This window comes from Meriones unguiculatus, chromosome 7 (genome assembly GCF_030254825.1).
Source record: "Meriones unguiculatus strain TT.TT164.6M chromosome 7, Bangor_MerUng_6.1, whole genome shotgun sequence".
NCBI lineage: Eukaryota > Metazoa > Chordata > Mammalia > Rodentia > Muridae > Meriones > Meriones unguiculatus.
Window position 1 is genome coordinate 64,858,712 of NC_083355.1, and position 17,601 is coordinate 64,876,312.

At 40.0% G+C, this 17,601-nt stretch overlaps 1 protein-coding gene across 1 annotated transcript; it reads left to right on the forward strand.

Moving 5' to 3' along the window:
- Positions 1 to 205: 205 nt before the first annotated feature.
- On the forward strand, positions 206 to 11,535 carry LOC132655342 (STAM-binding protein-like). The gene is made up of 11 exons (XM_060388335.1): positions 206 to 214; positions 641 to 846; positions 1,903 to 1,981; positions 2,238 to 2,330; positions 2,743 to 3,043; positions 3,459 to 3,644; positions 4,500 to 4,624; positions 5,372 to 5,509; positions 8,867 to 8,979; positions 10,011 to 10,110; positions 11,479 to 11,535. Exons 1-11 carry the CDS (start codon positions 206 to 208, stop codon positions 11,533 to 11,535), a joined length of 1,407 nt encoding a protein of 468 aa, XP_060244318.1.
- Positions 11,536 to 17,601: the final 6,066 nt, after the last annotated feature.

The following is a 17,601-nucleotide window of genomic DNA, read 5'->3' on the forward strand; positions in this document are numbered from 1 at the left end:
TGATAATATATCACCTTTTCTTTACACTGTCAGTGGGATAGAGAAAGGAGGTCAATACTGTAAATAGGTACTCTTTAGAATACTTTGCTTTTCTGCTCTCAATCACCCTGACTCCCCTGAAAGCATTCAGGATATGATTGTGCAAAGCTGTAGTCCAAGGTGCTGAGAGTTCTCAAAGGTGTGTTTCTTTCTGCTGCTTCTCAGCATGAAAAAGGTAAATGGTATATATTCCAAAAGAACATTATACCAACAGCTATGTAAAGTCATGGTGCAAATCTCAATAAACAGGCTGTTCGTAAGGGCCTGTTTTTAAATTACATGTTGTTCCTGTTGTTCCGTTGCATTGTGTTTTCAAGGGGTAGGAAGATCCTAGGTCTGGAATCTTCCACTTTACTACCATATTAAGGTAATCCCATGCTATGCCTGTTTTCTAAATTTATTGAGGTGAGTCACAACAAATGATGTTTTATTTGCTCAAATTTCTTTAGGGAGCCATTTGTCACACAAGCTGGCACACATAGATGTGGCACACACACAGAAGCACATACAAGCAAACATTGTGTACTACCTAGCTGGAACAGCAGGAGGATGGATGTTAGGAGATGGGTTTTTATGTTTCCTGTCTTCTCTTTTGTCTTAGACCATCCTCAGACACGATGATGTCAGTTTAACTCCCCAAGAGCGTTTCCAGATCTTAAGCGCTCTAGGGCAGGACATCAAAATCAACAAAACATTTTCCAAGGCTTCTTACATGAGCCTTAGAGATGACTTCTTCCAAATGGCAGCTGACCTGGATAAATGTGGAAAAGAAGAAGCAGCCTTTATTCTCTATCACAAATTCCTCACGTGAGAACCTGCAGTTTCTATCTCCTTTTCTGGGACTGTTGTCTAACTTATGCTCCTCTCCTGTTCATTTTCGTCATATTTGCTGACAGTTACTGAATTTGACAATGTCAGGTTTTAATCATATTTCTGGCAGTTCATACACAATTTTTCTTCCCTATTCAAAGACACAAATATGAAAGGTTCTGTGGTCAGAAATAAAGAACTTCATGAATATGAGTTCTTTAATTTTTTTTATTAATTACATTTTATTCACTTTGATTTCCAGCTGTAGCCCCCTCTCTGGTCCCTTTCCAATCTCACCCTCCCTCCCTCTTCTCCACCCATGACCTTCACCCAGTCTGCTGATTGGGGAGGTCCTCCTCCCCTTCCATTTGATCCAACTCAATGAGGTCTCATCAGGAGTAGTTGCATTGGCTTCCTCTGTGGCCTGGTAAGGCTTCACCCCCCTCATGGGGAGGTCATCAAAGGCCAGCCACTGAGTTCATGTCAGAGGCAGTTCCTCTTCCCATGACTAGGGAACCTACTTGGTCACTGAGCTGCAATGGGATATATCTGAACAGGGTTTGTAGGTTATCTCCATAAATGGTCCTTGGCTGGAGCATCACTCTCAGAAAAGATCCATATGCCCAGATATTTTCTTTCTCCTTGAGCTCCTGTCTCCTCTTGGTCTTTCTATCTCCCCCTTCTTTACAATATTTTCTACACTCTGCCCAAAGTTTGGCTATGAATCTCAGCCTCTGCTTTAATACCCTGTAGGGTATCCTCAAGAATCTGGGAGTTTATTAACCCTAATTATGTGCTGTCTCCTGATTGCCAGGATGACAAACAGTTCTTCTCAACAGCTGATATTTGTTGAATGTGCCAGTTTAATATTACAGTAATGGCACATATCTTTCCATACACTGGGATGGAAACTGATACTGGCTTTCAGGGTGCACTTCTGTGAACTCTAGGATCTTCTGAAATCCTGCATGCAGAAGCCAAATTTCCTCTGGGCCTAATTTAAACATGTCAACATTTTCTGTACTTCTCATTCACTCTCCTTTATTCCTTTAGATTATATTTGGAAAAAATAAACATTGGCCCAAAACTCCGAAAAAGGGATGTGCATGGAAGAAGATCGAACTTCATCAAGGTGAGTCTTTGTTGCCTAAGCTGATGAACAAATATCTCCAGAGCAACCTGGAGCTACTCAAAGAAAATCCACAGATCCTGACACTTGGTGGAAAGGGGTCAGATGCTGGCTCAGCAGAGCAGTAAAAAGGAGAGGGATGACTGGGAATCACATTCAAGCTCTGCATGAGTTACTACTGCTTCTCCCAACTTGTTTTATTCCCCTTTATTCTCACATTAGAACTATTCTAATTCTCCATTTTGATTTTGTATTTCAGATCCTAAACATCGTTTTTGACAGGGCCGAGACTCTAAAGAGGAAACTACTAAACAAATACAACAGGGAATATGAAAAATACCTAATGGAGATGGTCAGTATGAGGAGCACAGAGACAGTGGGAGTATATGGCAGCTATTCAGCCTCTTGGATTGTCTTGTTATGTTCCATTGGAGTCTGAGAGTTAATGAATAAGCTCCACAATCACTTGCACATAAATGCACTTGCATCCATACCAGCCAACACACACACACACACACACACACACACACACACACACACACACTTACACACAAAGATGGGTGGAGTGTAGAGAAGACAGACTTAGCTATTCCTAGAGACAGCCATATAGGAACTGAGTAGGGGGCTGCTGGCTGATTTTCACCACATCAGATTTATTGATCTGATTATGAGATATCATACATGAACAGATCTAGGTTTTGTTCATCTCTGTGATGACAAGATTTCTGAGATTTAAAGTATTTGCCTAAATCTTTTTCCTGTAGAAGCAGAAAGAGGAGGAAGCAGCAGAGTGGGCAGCCTTCTGGGAGGACTTTATGTCCTCAGGATGTTCCAGTTCTTGTACTATTTCGTTTGATCCATTTTATGGACTTAAAGAAAAGAAAATTGGAAAAGTGGGACCTGGCCTAACATCAACAGCAAAGGAGGCTCAACCTTCCTCATTACCAACCAACATCTCCAGCTCACCACAGCAGTGTGCAGTAGAGGATAACACTAAGTTTGTTACCTCAAGCACATCATCATCTGCCAATGGACCTGGGGAAAATGACCAAGAGGAAAGCACAGGTAAGTGGCTGGCTCTTTGACCTCCCACCCCTGCCCCAAGGGAAGAGCACCCTTGCTAGGTCAGAGAGGAGGACATTGCAGCCAGTCCTGATGAAACCTGATAAGCTGGGTCAGATGGAAGGGGATTTGGCCCTCCTATATGAAGCGTAAAGACATGCATGTTGACTAATTCTAAAAGAAAAAGGAGGACTTAAATTCCTTTTGGTACCTGGTGGACTATCAGTGGACTTATAGAGGGGCAGGGAGCAGATGAGGGAGGAAGACTGGAATTGGGAGGGAATGAGGAAGGCTACAGCTAGGATATAAAATAAATAAACTGTAACTAACATTAAACATAAATAAATAAACAAACAAATAAATCAGGATGATCCAGCTGACACTCTATTCCATTTTTTTCCATTGTATGGACCTAAAGAAAACAGAAGTTGGGAAGAAGGACCTAGCACAGTAACAGCAAAGGAAGCTCAACCTTCCTCAGTACCAACCCAAACCTCCAGCCCACCACAGCAGTGTACAAGCAAGAAGAATGCTAAGGTCGTCACCCCAAGCACATCAACATCTGCCCAGCAGCCTGGGGAAAATGGCCCAGAGGAAAGCACAGGCAAGTAACCACAGTTTTGACTTGGAGAAGACTTGTGTGAAATTGGTTCCCCTTTTAAACACAGGAATGAGCTAATTTAAAGATGAAGTTATAGTATAGAAATGCAGATTTATTGGGAGAAGCTTTTGGATACAATACTAGTGAAGAAGGGAGAGAGAAAATGAAAAGCATGTACAGAGAGAGAATGAAGAAAGAGTGAGGAGAAGAAGGGAAGGAATGATATAAGGAGAGTAGAGTGAGAGGAGAAAGAGAGATAAGGGAACCTAAATGTCTGGATTATATAATGAGGGGAAGGCCCTGTTTCTGGGCTGGAAAACACAGGCTAGTAGGTCAGAGCTTACCCGAGACATGCCCAGCAGCAGGTAGGGACCAAGGGATGCTGGGAAAATATGGAGGGCAGGTGCACTTCTGAATGGTCTAAAACCTAACTGTCCTCATTGCATCTGACTCAGCCACACAGGTGTGAGTCTAGGGCTCACTAGTAAAGTTCGCACATGCTGGTGGACAGGTGTCTGAAGTCTGGAGCACTGAGCACCACCACAGAGAATGTTGCATTTCCTTGTCCATGTCCTTAGTCTTTGGCTTCCGTGGTCCAACTACACTCATCTCACAGTTACATTCAAAACTATTGCTCCATCCATTCAAGCTGGCTATAAAGTCCATGGTCCCAGCTCCCAGTCAGCTGTACCCAGAGCCTGGAGAAACAAAACCCGGCTCACTTTGTGATTCCATCATTGGGAAGGACTCTTGGAGAGAATCACAATGACATTTCTTTTATCTCCCAGGCTCTCAAGATGAATTTTGCTAATGAACAGGAGGCCTTGTTGCCTAAGACTTTTCTCTTTTTCATTGCAGTTCAGAAAGTCAGAAGTCTACGACCTGTGATCCTCCCTCACGATTTATGTGAGAAATTTCTAAAGTCTGCAAGGAAGAACACTAAGAAGAAAATTGAGACCTGTGGAGTTTTGTGCGGATCCATGGTAAAAATATGAAAAGTCCTTCCTGATCTGAGGTTGTTTCTTCCCCTTATCTTCCCATGACTGTCAGAGAACATATCTAATGTTTGTGTTCATAGACTTCACCAGACAGAAGGAACTGTGGGTGACAAGGCCTGGAAACCTTGAATTTGATGACTTTGTGTTCGTTTGCTTTTCAGAATTCCTTGAACCATTTGTTTCAATGTTACACTTAGGAATTTTCATTGTAATGGTTGCTAATGCTCTTAATTCCTGTTGCTGCCAAACTGAGGCTGGAGGCTTCCTACAAGTTCAAACCAGCTTCACAGCGAGAATGAGACACTGTCTTGTAGGCCATGGAAACATGCCAGCAGGCAGACAAGCAGATAGGCAGGAATGAGGCATGTAGACATTCATGTTGACTAATTCTAAAAGGAAAAGGAGGGCTTAATTCCTTTTGGTCCCTGCTCTGAGCACTTACTCTGGTAAGCCTTGGAATGTAAATTATAAACACCTCAACTTCCTGAGCAGACATATTGAGTTCTACAGGCAGGAGTATAGGCCTAGGATGTGCCTAGAGGGACATCTTAGGGTCATCTCAGCATCTGTTCCTTTATATAGAACCTATAAGAGCCCCCAAGATTGTGAAATGCTGAGGGGAGGGAGAACAGTAAAGGTCATTCAGTTGGGTGAGGGATTCCCTTACTTATGTTATGAACTAGTGGGACTGAGACTTCTAGAATATTTTAATAAGTTATTTTGTCTTGGCAGGTAGAAGAGGAATACCATATCACGCACATAGTCATACCCCTCCAGGAAGGGGGCCCTGACTATTGCTATGCCACCAATGAAGAGGAACTGTTTTTTATCCAAGAAGAACTGGGGCTTCTCACCTTAGGGTGGATTCATGTAAGCAAATAACCTCCCTGTTGACAAGGGTCTCTTTTTTCTATCTTAGAAATATCCTACCTAAATCTTTCTCTGCACAGAGTCTATACACTCCATTTCATTCTTCTGTTTAAACATGCAGTCAATAGTGTTCAGGGTGAGTCATAGGACCATTTCCTATTGTATTTATTTTTTTTAAATTTTACCTTTTAATCAAAGCAAGTCTACAAAGTCCCCATACCTTGAGAGTCTGGGTCAAGAAAAGTACCTTGCTTAGGAGGTAAGGGAACATGGTATAGGGATCATGTCCCCACAAAATTATAAATTACGGTATTTTAAATAATACAAAGGAGTTATTTGTAATGATTGTATTTTGTATTTATGAAGAAGTACTTTCTTTTAACACACCCAAAGAGATCATACCTGTGAGATTTTCAAGTGTTTACACTTGCTGAACATACTTCTGTTGATTTTCAAGCAAACACAGCAACTTGCCTAGAGATTTCTTCTTAATGATTCTCTCATTATCAAATACTGAAGCTCAGAGAACAAGAAGCTTTTCTTGGAATATTGAAAGGTGTAAGCCACAATCACATGGTTTATTTCTAGGTTTTAAGTTAACACACATACTTACACTCAGAACAGAAGAAGTTGAGATTTCTGAAGCAGTCTCCTGTGGCTTCATGATTTTCAGTTCAATACAAATTCTTACTGTTTTGCCTAACTCAATAACAAAATATGTAATAATCAAAATTTGGCCCTTTGTGTCTAGCTTGTAACACAAATGGATGATCACACATAACCTAGTACCAATTCAGAGGAGGCATTTGGGACTACATTTTTCAGGATGTAAATCTGAGTCCCTGTGAGTTTCAGAAAAGAGGGGCCGACTTGACCTGACTTATGATGACTTGTAAACATTGGCCAGAATGGGTTCATGGGAGATGGGGCAATTTTGAATACCTACACTGTGCTCCTGCATCATTGAACAGTTCTGTTGGTTGGGATTGGTGTTTGGTATCAGAAAAATATAAGATGTATTTGTTGATTTGACCTATTAAAGCCATGATCTCCATTGTCTTTGGTGGAGGAAAAAAATAGTGGTGATTTTTGAGTAGAGGGAGAACTGTTTGTGTTATTATGGGTAAAACAATTTCAGGACCAAACCCATAGACCACAAGTAAAAATGAAGAAGATACAAGGCTGATTGAGATGTGAAGATCAGTTAAGGTTTGGGGGCTGCTAACATCCAATGAGCTGGTGGTAGCAATCTGTTGAGGAAGAGTGAGATTTAGAGATCCAAGGAATGAGGATCAGAGGCTGATGCATCTGGAACAGAGCAGGCTTTTAGCTGGGCTCATGGTGATAGCAGTGATCCTCTCATATGGATCAATAGGGCTTTTATAGAAGGACTGAGATTGGAATTGGAGATAATTCTTACTGTGTGAAATTTAAGGCATCTTCATATATCAAATCTATATGGCCATTGGAAGGAAGTTTTGAGAAGCCAGAAGAAACCAGGGGAGGGACCTTAGAGGCTTCTGCATGGAGTTGGCCTAGGAAATGTTCTAAATGGAGAGAGCTGGTTGCAAGAGAATCCATTCCCTGGCAGCTGTAGTGGAGGTCTAACAAGAAGAACATTGAACATAGTGTGTGATGAAACAGCAATAATGCTGCAGGAATACTGGTTAGGAGGTTCTCCAAAGCCACACAGCAAGAAGTGTTGAAGAATTAATTCTGCATGTGACTCACAGACAGGATCCAGCAGGCAGAGTATTCATATCTCCTGCTAGGGTTTTGAGCATATTGGCTAATGAATTTTAGGCCACGATAGGTAGAGACTTCAGGGTTTAGCAGATTCTTAGAAATCTGAGTACATTGGCACCCTCATGGAATTTTACCACTCAGGAAGATGAGGCTACTAGTTGGTGACTTCAGAACCAACCTGAGCTGAGATTAAGACTGTGCCTCAAAACAAAAGTCATCTGATGAAGTTTATGACTATTTTTGGAATCTGTTATTAATGTCATACTAAGGTGTGCATCTGATTCCTAGATTCTTGGAGAATTATGAGTCTGCTCTTGACAGAACTTGGTTTAGAGAGTACTGAGACTTGAGGGAACTGTCAGATGGTATGAACATGGTTTTATCTTATTGATGTTGATTTTCTTTTTTTTTTTCGGTTAGGTAAATTTTACTTTTTATTTTTTTCAATGCAGTTTATTCAGGAACCTTGAACAATCATCTGACCCTGGGGAAAGCCAGCCCACAGCTTAAATAGCTTCTGGGTAGCCAACCCCAGCGTGCCATGTGGGCAATGCAAATAGGTCCACAAACACAGAAGCAAGCCAGATCCTCAGCTTTAGGCAAATATGGAGTTGTTTGTGACAGACAGATGTTGATTTTCTTGATTTTACTTTTTGTTTGCCTTCATTTTAGATTTTCAAATGAGTGACATTGAGAATATAGCTAACTTGTGAGTGTACATTCATGAATAGCACAGTTTAATAGCTCCTTGAATAAATATGATGTATATGCACAACTTAGAGAAGGAAACAGGAACCTACCAGGAGCCTAGTCCAAATTCCTTCCTTCCTTCATCCAGATAGAATTTCACTTTCACCATCTATTTCTGGATTTCATTAGTGGTCACATCCTACATGTGACTCCCACCATGCCAACATTACCTGAAATGCAATGTCTAGATAGATAACTTTTACCTCTGCTTTCCTTGGCTTAGTATCTATAGGATTTATCCCCACTCTGCCCTGCAGTTGCCTGATGTGTTTTTACACTGTTGATCCAGTTAAAAAGGGGAGAGAAGAAAAGAAAAGTGGGGTAAATCAAGAAACATTAGTACAGTACCACATCTGAAGGGCAAAAGAGACTCCTCTTCACATAGGGGATAATCACATGGGGATCAGAGTAGGAGTCAAGGCAGACACCTGAAGACCAATAGAGATTGTTGAACCAATATTATTAGTGTTCATAGAAAAGGTTGATGAGGAAAGACTCTGTCTGCTATTTGCAGCAGAGAAACAGATGTGGGTTAGAAGCTGACTTTCAAAACTTGAAATGGTTACCATTTAGACATTCAGTATAAATAAGCATGGATGAATAAAAGAGTCTTATTCTCAGTGAGGGACTAGCTCAAAGTGAGAGAGAGATACTTAGAGTCTTTTGGGTTTTATGTGTTAGGAGGACAAAGCAGATTGTCCCTTCTTCCTTCTCCACCTAGCAGATGAGTGTTTCTCTTGAATGATTTCAGGAATCTTAGTAGAGGCTAATTTTTGAAGTTGGTTGAGCTTGCTTTCCTTGGTGGATCAGACTGGACTGAGTATGCTCACTAGCAATTCTTGTCTTCTTTTGTTTTCATAGACCCATCCAACCCAGAGAGCATTCTTATCAAGTGTGGACCTACACACCCACTTTTGCTACCAGCAGATGCTGCCTGAGTCCATTGCAGTTGTGTGTGCCCCCAAATACAAAGAGTGAGTGTGTAAGATTCAGATCTGTAAGAGCAAAATGCTTCCATGGATGAAAATTATTTAAAATTTATCTATAGATGGTCTTAACTGATTGCTGTTCAATTAAGAGCAACATTCTAATTAATACTAGCTGCTCCTAAAAATATGTGGCTATTACTGCTGATTTTCTAGGACAAACTATCAAGAAGCAACCTCAACAGACTGAGGTTGAAATTCTAAACCAAACATTTTACATGAGTGTCCTCTCTTTTCATTCCTAAGTCAAGTTTTTGTGAATTCCTTAGCAGATCTATTATTGGAAAAGCATTAAATTATCCTGTTTCCCTTGGTAAAAAAAATATATGTATGTATATGTATATATATATAATACATACATATATATATAATACATACATATGTATATATATATATAATGCATACATACATACCCTGGATGTTTTATCACAGTGATAAGAAGACACTGAATTTAGCATTTTTTGTCCCTTGTTCCTCACATTATTTATCTAAACAGACCTAAATACTTTACTTGGTTCTTCTTCCTACTCATTTCTACTGTTGAATCCCTCTGCCCCCTTTGGTTAAGATGAAATAACAATATTCAGAATGAGAAAGAGATAGACAGAGGGGGATGTAGATATATAAAGGCAAGAGTAGGAGTATGAGAACTAGAAGGAGAAAGAAAAAGAAAAAAGAAAGAAAAACGAGTAAAGGAGAAAAAAAAAGAAGAAGGGTATAATGATTAGGAATAGCACCAGGAGGACAATGTCTAGGAGAAGAATAAAGATGACAGTGATGGCTTTGAATTGAAGTAGGAGGAGATTCACAGGTTCTAAAAATGGGAAGAAGAATTGTACAGAGAAAAGTGACAGGAGGAGGGGTGAGAAGAGACAGTAAAATGGAGAGAGATCTAAGAAAGGAGAGGAAACAGAAAACAAAAATTAAAGAAGGAAGAAAAGATTAGAGAAAGGTGGACAGAAGAGAGGGAAGAGACCTAGGGTCATATTTGCTTGACTGAGTCTGCTTTTTCATTTCAGAACTGGAATTTTCTCACTGACACCTACTGGGATAAATGAAATTTCCTGCTGCTCCATGAGGGGGTTCCATCCTCATAGAGAGGACACTCCTCTATTCTGCGTATGTATCTTTTTACAATGTATCAAGACCTTGGTCTGAGCCAGGACATAGAGCTGATAAGGTTTCTCATCCTTTCTGATCTACTTGGAAGTTCAGCATCATTGGTCACATTCTTAAACATCCATAATAACGGTGTAATTAGAAATCAGTGGGCAGTGAAGATAAATTTTCTCCCATTTACAACCTGGTCATTTATGTTCTACGAGGGTATTGACCCTTACTGATCCTTTTACCTCATATTTGTTGATTTTAATACAATGTACTTTTGAGGGTTCTTGAGAGAAAAACGGAAGGAGGACTGGGGTGTTCATCAGGGTCAGAGTGTGAGGTCAGCATGAGTGAGACCTTGGATTCTATCTCCAGTATCATGGGGAAATGAAGTAACAGACAGAGTATGGAATCCATTACTTTAAGCAATGCTTATTACATGTTACCTTGTTCTTCACCAGTATCAGTTATTGAGTTTCAGTTAGAGATCTGAAAAAAGAAAAGGCCATGTAAGATAAAAAAATTAAGCATCTTTATCCAGGGATTCTGCCTAGGTATTAGGGTTCTCAGCTGCCTGGGGAGATGGTTTCTTCTCCCATGATGTGCTTAGTGATATCACACTTATTATGATCAGATTGATCTCCATGTCAGATCAGCCTCAAGTCAATGAGATTCTGGCACTTTGTATCAGCCTGGACCTTTCCACAGAGGTTACATTTATAGGAAACGAAGCAACATAGTGAAATGACAAGAACCTGCCTCATAAAGTATAAAAGATCCAGAGATGAAGCCATAGAGATCCTACAAGGTTTAAGATCCCGATCCCGGGGTCATATTAATTAATCCTTGTGACCTTGTTTTATATATTAATACCCTTAAGGACTATTATATGATTATCATCACAGCTCCAAGATTACTGGTTCCTTTTAATAAAGATATTTTTGACAACTGGTTCTGAAAAACATGCTTAAAGATAATTTGGGAGACACTGACTCTGTCTATGAGGAGTACTGGGTCCCAGAGCTTAGTCCATGTATCTCAATGACCTCACAATCTCACCTCTAATCTACGAACTACTGACGTTCAGAGAGCCTCTTATATTAAAGGCTTATGTCTGGCGACATGTATCAGTTGGGGAAGAGCTTGTGTTTCAAGGAGAACGTCTTGGATTCAACTTGCAGCATTCCTGAAATATGCCATGGTGGCACAGCACTAGGATCAAATGGCAGGAGGATAAGTTCAAGATTCTCCACAACTACCAAGGTTACATGGTCTAGACTAGGTCACAAGAGTCATTCTTTGGTATAAAATTAGAAATATAAGTTGTTTCAAATAGGGCTTTTCTATGCTTTGACCCTATTTACTTTCCTTCAATTGCAGGACTGTGGCCATGTCACTACCCAGAACACTAAAGTGATGATCACTGATTTACGATGAGTATAATGCCACTAACCAACATCTGTGGGAACCTGTTTGTGGTTTTTTTTGTTTTTTTGTTTTGTTTTGTTTTGTTTTGTTTTGTGTGTGTGTGTGAGTGCTTGCGTGAATTTTGTGTATGTGAGGAGCACACAGATACTTATTCATAGAGTGGTCACATATCTGCCTGTATGTTCAACTTATGTCATATACATTACTTGTATGTAGTGTATGTTACATCTGTGTCCTATATGTTCACAATGTGTATGGATGAACACTGTGTTCATTCTTTGTTCTGTAGATTTATTGTTTTGACTTATATGACATGAGGAGTTTCTTTTCTGGTCTAGTCTATTTGTTGTTCTGTAGACCTTCTGTATGTTTATGGACACCTCTTTCTTAAGTTAGGAAAAATTTCTTCTATGATTTTCTTGAAAATATTTTCTGGATCTTGGAGCCTGGAATCTTCTTTTTCATCTACTCCTATTTTTCTTAGATTTTGTCTTTTCATGGCATCCTTGATTTCTTGGATGTTTTGTGTTTGGGACTTTTCTGGTTTTACTTTTTCTTTGAGAGACATATCAATTTCTGTGAGCATATCTTCACCACCTGAGATTCTCTCTTCTATCTCTTGTATTCTGTTGGTGATGTTCATCTTTGTGCTTCCTGATCTTCTCTCTATGTTCTCCAGCTGCAGGCTTTTCTCTGTTTGTGTTTTCCTTATTGATTCTAATTCTGTTTTCATGTCTTCACCATTTCCTTCATCTGTGTGAATGTGGATTCCTGTCTTTCCAGGATGGCCTCTATTTTTTGTTGTTGTTGTTGTTGTTTAATCCTTTTTATATCCGCTACATGTGCCTCTCCTTGTTTGGCTATTTTCCTGTATTTCTTTGAGAGCTCCATTCTTTTCCTCTTTATGTGCCTCTAATAACTGGATAAGGATAGATTTGAGATCATTTTCCTGTATTTCTGATGAATTAGCATATCCTTTGACATTTGGGGTTGCTCTTGAAGCCATGATGTCATGATAATTGTTGGATGTGTTCTTATACTGGCCTCTAGCCATCTGTTTATCTGGCATGTTCCCTGTTTGTTCCTGGAGTCTGTACTTCAGACTGGGGTCATATGTTCCTGATGTCTGGAATATTACTCAGGAAAATGAGAGAGGTTCACCTTTTAATAGTGGATGGTGATGTTTCAGCTATAGCTAAGGGAAGATTGTTGCAGGTGCAAGTGTGCAAGTGCAGGTATGTGCATGGAAATGTGCCATGAAGAACAGGGTTTTAGGGTGGGAAGATGTCTGGAAGGGTGGAGCTTTAGTACAAGAGGGGGTGAATATGCTGGCACTGCACACAGGCTCAACACACATGGGCAGGTATTCTGAATACCTCAAAGTCCTACAGGCCTGTCTTACTGTCCTCCTGGTATTCAGATATGTCTGAGCTCAACGAACTGTTTGCTTGGTCTCCACTGATAGACCCACAGTACAGAGGCTTCAATGGTGAGAATGCTGTCCCAAGGATCTCTCTGTTGCTCACAGTGTCGCGGTGTGGTTGGGAAGGATCCCATGTCTGGCTTCTAGTGTACATAGACCTTGGATCTAGGGCTCTGCATGCACTCACATGAAGGCACACACACTCTCTTGAAGGCATAATCGGAAAGCACAGGGGTTCTGCCTGTACTCTACTCTCAGATTTGGGCCTGTATGGGCAAATGAGATTGTAGGAGATCTGTCAGCTCAGTGTTGTCCACTGTTTGTCTTCCAGGCAGGGAGACCCATAATTGGGGTAGCCACCTCTGCGTTATCAGCCACCTGGCATGGAGGCATCTGCTTGGGGCAACTACTACTTCCTCTGACAAGCAGAGAGGTCTCTGCTTGGGACAAGAAGTGCAGGGGGTTGAATATTCACCACTCTCAGTCCCTGGAGACAACCATGTGTGACTTGATCCAAACTGTCTGTGATCAAGTGTTGTCCCCTCTTGTTCAGGAATCCTCAGTGTTGATATTATGTTTCGAATTGCCCCTCCACTCATCAATTTCAAAGTTTTGGATCCTTTGGTGGCAGGTGGCTGTATGTGCCACCCAATTCTGCAGTCAGGTGTACAGGCTATACAGACTCCCCTTGAAGAAGACTGTAACAGCCTCCCAATTCTGCTATAAGGCAGGCAGTGTGTGGTTCTCCGAGGGGACACTTTAAGGGCCTCCCTGGTCTTCAGCAGAGGTGGGATGGTGGGAGCTAGCCTTCCAGGAACCTCCGTGTTCTGTGACTGAGACAATAGAAGTGGCTACAACAAGTAAGTGTCTCCCCAACCAGTGGAGAAACAGTGGACACCACTGAGCTGACAGATCTGCTGCACTTTCAGACTCAACAGCCCCAAATCTGAGAGGAGAGAACAGGGGGAACCCCTGTGCTTTCTGATTAGGCCTGAATTAGTGAGTGTGCCTTCAAGTGAGTGAATGCAGAGCCCCAGATCCAGGGTCCCTCTACGATAGAAGCCAGATATCAGATCCCTCCCACCCACACCCCACTGTTACCATGTGCGTTCTTGGGACAGCATTTTCCACATTGTATCCTCTATTCTATGGGCCTAACATGGGAGTTCAGGCAAACAATTCCTGGAGCCCAGACTCATCTAAATACCAGTAGGACTATTAAACAGGCCTATAAGTCATTGAGGTATTCAGGGCACCTGCCCATGTGAATTGTATCTGTGAACAGAACCAGCATCCACACCTCCTCCTGTGCGTACTCCCCACAGTCCAGGCATCTACACACTTTAGCATCCTGTCATTCAAGGCACACTTCCATTCATATGAGTGGGATTCACCCTCCCTCACTTGTGCACCTGACCTTGTGACCTTACTCCCTTAGCTACAGCTGAAACAACAACATCCACACCCATATGGTGGGCCTCTCTCATCTTCCTGAAGAATACTACAGACACTGGAGAAAGATGGAACCAATCTGAAGTACAGACTCCAGGAACAAGCAACAAAGATTTCAAATAATCAGATGTCAAGAAGTCAGCATAAGAACACATCACATCAAAAATCTGGACATCAAGGCTTCACCAGTAACTCCCAAAATCAATGGACATTCTAATTCATTGAGAACACAGGAAAATGTTCTCAATTCTAGGCTTATCCAGATATTAGAGGCACATAAAGAAGAAACAAACAAATTTCTCAAAGAAATACAGGCAAATACAGCCAAAGAAATACAGGCACAAGTAGAGGTACTTGTAGTGGCATATAGAGAGGAATAGAAAAACAACAACAAAAAATAGAGGCCATGATGGAAACAGAAATCCACATTCAAACAGATGAAGGAAATGGTGCAAGAAATGAAAACAGAATTAGAATCAATAACGAAAACACAGAGAAAACCCTGGAGATGGAGAATTAGAGAAATGATCAGGAAGCACAAAGGTGAGCATCACCAACAGAATACAAGAGATGGAAGAGAGAATCTCAGGTGCTGAAGATGCACTTGAAGAAATTGGTATGTCTCTCAAAGAAAAAGTAAAACTGGAAAAGTTCTAACCACAAACATCTAAGAAATCAAGGATGCCATGGAAAGACAAAATCAGGCAATAATAGGAATAGACAAAAAAGAAGATTCCAGGCTCCAAGGTCCAGAAAAATTTTTTAAGAAAATCATAGGAAAAATGTTCCCCAACATAAAGAAAGAAATGTCCATAAACATACAAAAGGCCTACAAAACATCTAATAGACTAGACCAGAAAAAAAACTCAAATCACATAATAGTCAAAACACTAACTCTACAGAACAAAGTAAAAATATTAAAAGCAGCAAAGAATAAAGTCTAAGTACCATATAAAGGCAGACCTAACAGAATCACACCAGACTTCTCAACAGAAACTATGAAAGCCAGAAGGGCCTGGGTAGATATTATGCAGATTCTAAGAGAACACAGATTCCTACCCAGACTGATATCCACAATAAAGCTTTCAATCAACATTGATGGAAAAACAAAATATTCCATTGCAAAAATTAACTTATACAGTATCTACACAGCAACCCAGCCCTACAGAAGATACTACAAGGAAAACTCCAACAAAAACAACTACACCCAAGAGCACACAGGATATAGACAACTTCACAACAAAACAATAAAGGAAAACAAGCCTTAAAACACAAAAACACAGTAACACCACCAACTCCACAATAAAAGGAAATAACATTCATTGGTCACTATTTTCTTTCACCATCAAGGGACTTAGTCTCCAAAAAAAAAAAAAAAAAACAGACTAACAGAATGCTTTTGTAAACAGGATCCAACATTCTCCTGCATCCAAGAAACAGAACTCTGTAACAAAGATCAACACTATCTCAGAGTAACAGGCTGGAAAAAATGTTTTTCAACCAAATGTTTTCAACCAAATGTATCCAGAATATAAGCTGGGGTTGTTATCCTAATGTGTATTAAAATAGACTTTCAATCCAAATTAATAAAAAACATGAGAAGTGGCACTTCATTCTCATCAAAGGAAAAATCCACCAGGAGGACATCACAATTCTGAACATCTGTGCCCCAAATACAAGACCACTTATGAAACATTATAAAATCTGAAATTACACATTGATCTCAACACCCTGATAGTGGGAGACTTCAATACTCCATTCTCACCAAGGGACAGATCATCTAGACTGAAGGTATATAGGGAAATAATGACACAGAGTTCTTAAATCAAATGGACCTAATAGAGGTCTACAGAACTTTCACTCAAACTCAAAGGAGTATATATTCTTTTCAGCACCTCATGGAACCTTCTCAAAAATTGACCATATATTAGGTCACAAAGGAAGCATCAACAGATACACAAAGATCCAAATAATCCCTTGTATGTTTTTAGAACACCATGGACTAAAACTAGACCTCAACAACAGAAATAACAAAAATCCTACATGCCCATGGAAACTAAACAATTCTCTACTCAGGGACAGCTTGGTCAGGGATGAAATGAAAGAAGAAATTAGAGATTTCCTAAAATTCAATGAAAATGAAGGCCCAACTTACCCAAACATATGGGACATAATGAGTGCAGTGCTGAGAGAAAAGCTCATAGCACTAAGAGTCTCCAGAAAGAAGTTTGAGAAGAAGCTTGAGACAGCATACAAGCAACTGAGGGCACACCTAAAAGCCCTCAGGGGAAAAAAGACACAGTCACACCCAAGAGTAGTAGACTGTTTGAAATAAACTCAGAGCTGAAATCATTGATTTAGAAACAAAGAAAACAATACAAAGAATCAGTGAGACCAAGAGCTGGCTCTTTCAGAAAATCAACAAGATAAACAAACCCTTAGTCAAACTAACTAAAAGGCAAGGACTCTACAAATCAGCAAAATCAGAAATGAAAAGGAGTACATAAGAGATAGTGAGGAAATCCAAATAATAATTAGGTCTTACTACAAAAGCCCATATGCCGCAACATTTGAAAACCACACCATTTTCATCACTGTCAATCTGCATTAAGTTTTCAAATTAAGTTCTACATGGTACAAAAAATTTTTCTGCAAGATTTTTTTAACCATTTTAGTTCTTTGTTTTTCCACACTCATTTTTTAATTAGTTTGTCAATATTTATAATTATTTTAATTTTTATTGGTTATGTTAAACCTATAAATCAATTTGGTGAACACTGAATTTTTAAGATTATCAGTCTTCTAGTTAACATATTCAACTCTTATTTCTGTGTGCTTTTCATTGTCTTTGTCTTTTGAATAATTTTTGATGCATGTAGCCTGGACATTATTGTCAGATTCTAGGACATGTGATATTTGTTTTGTTGTTTATTGGGTCCTTCCCTTGATGGCCATATATTTGGTCCTTGTTGACAGGGCAGCTTGCAGAGGAAATAAGGAGTCTGAAGAGTAGAAGGAAAAGTGAGTTAGGCAATGATCAAGGGAATCTCATACCTCTGACTGACTAGCAACCAGGTGTTTATATATTTATGCAGATTTCACAGAACAAAGAAAGACTAATTATTATCAAATGAATACAGATTATGTGTTTGACTTTTCATTATGTGACCAAGGTTCCAAGTTCGGTCACCATTAAAAAA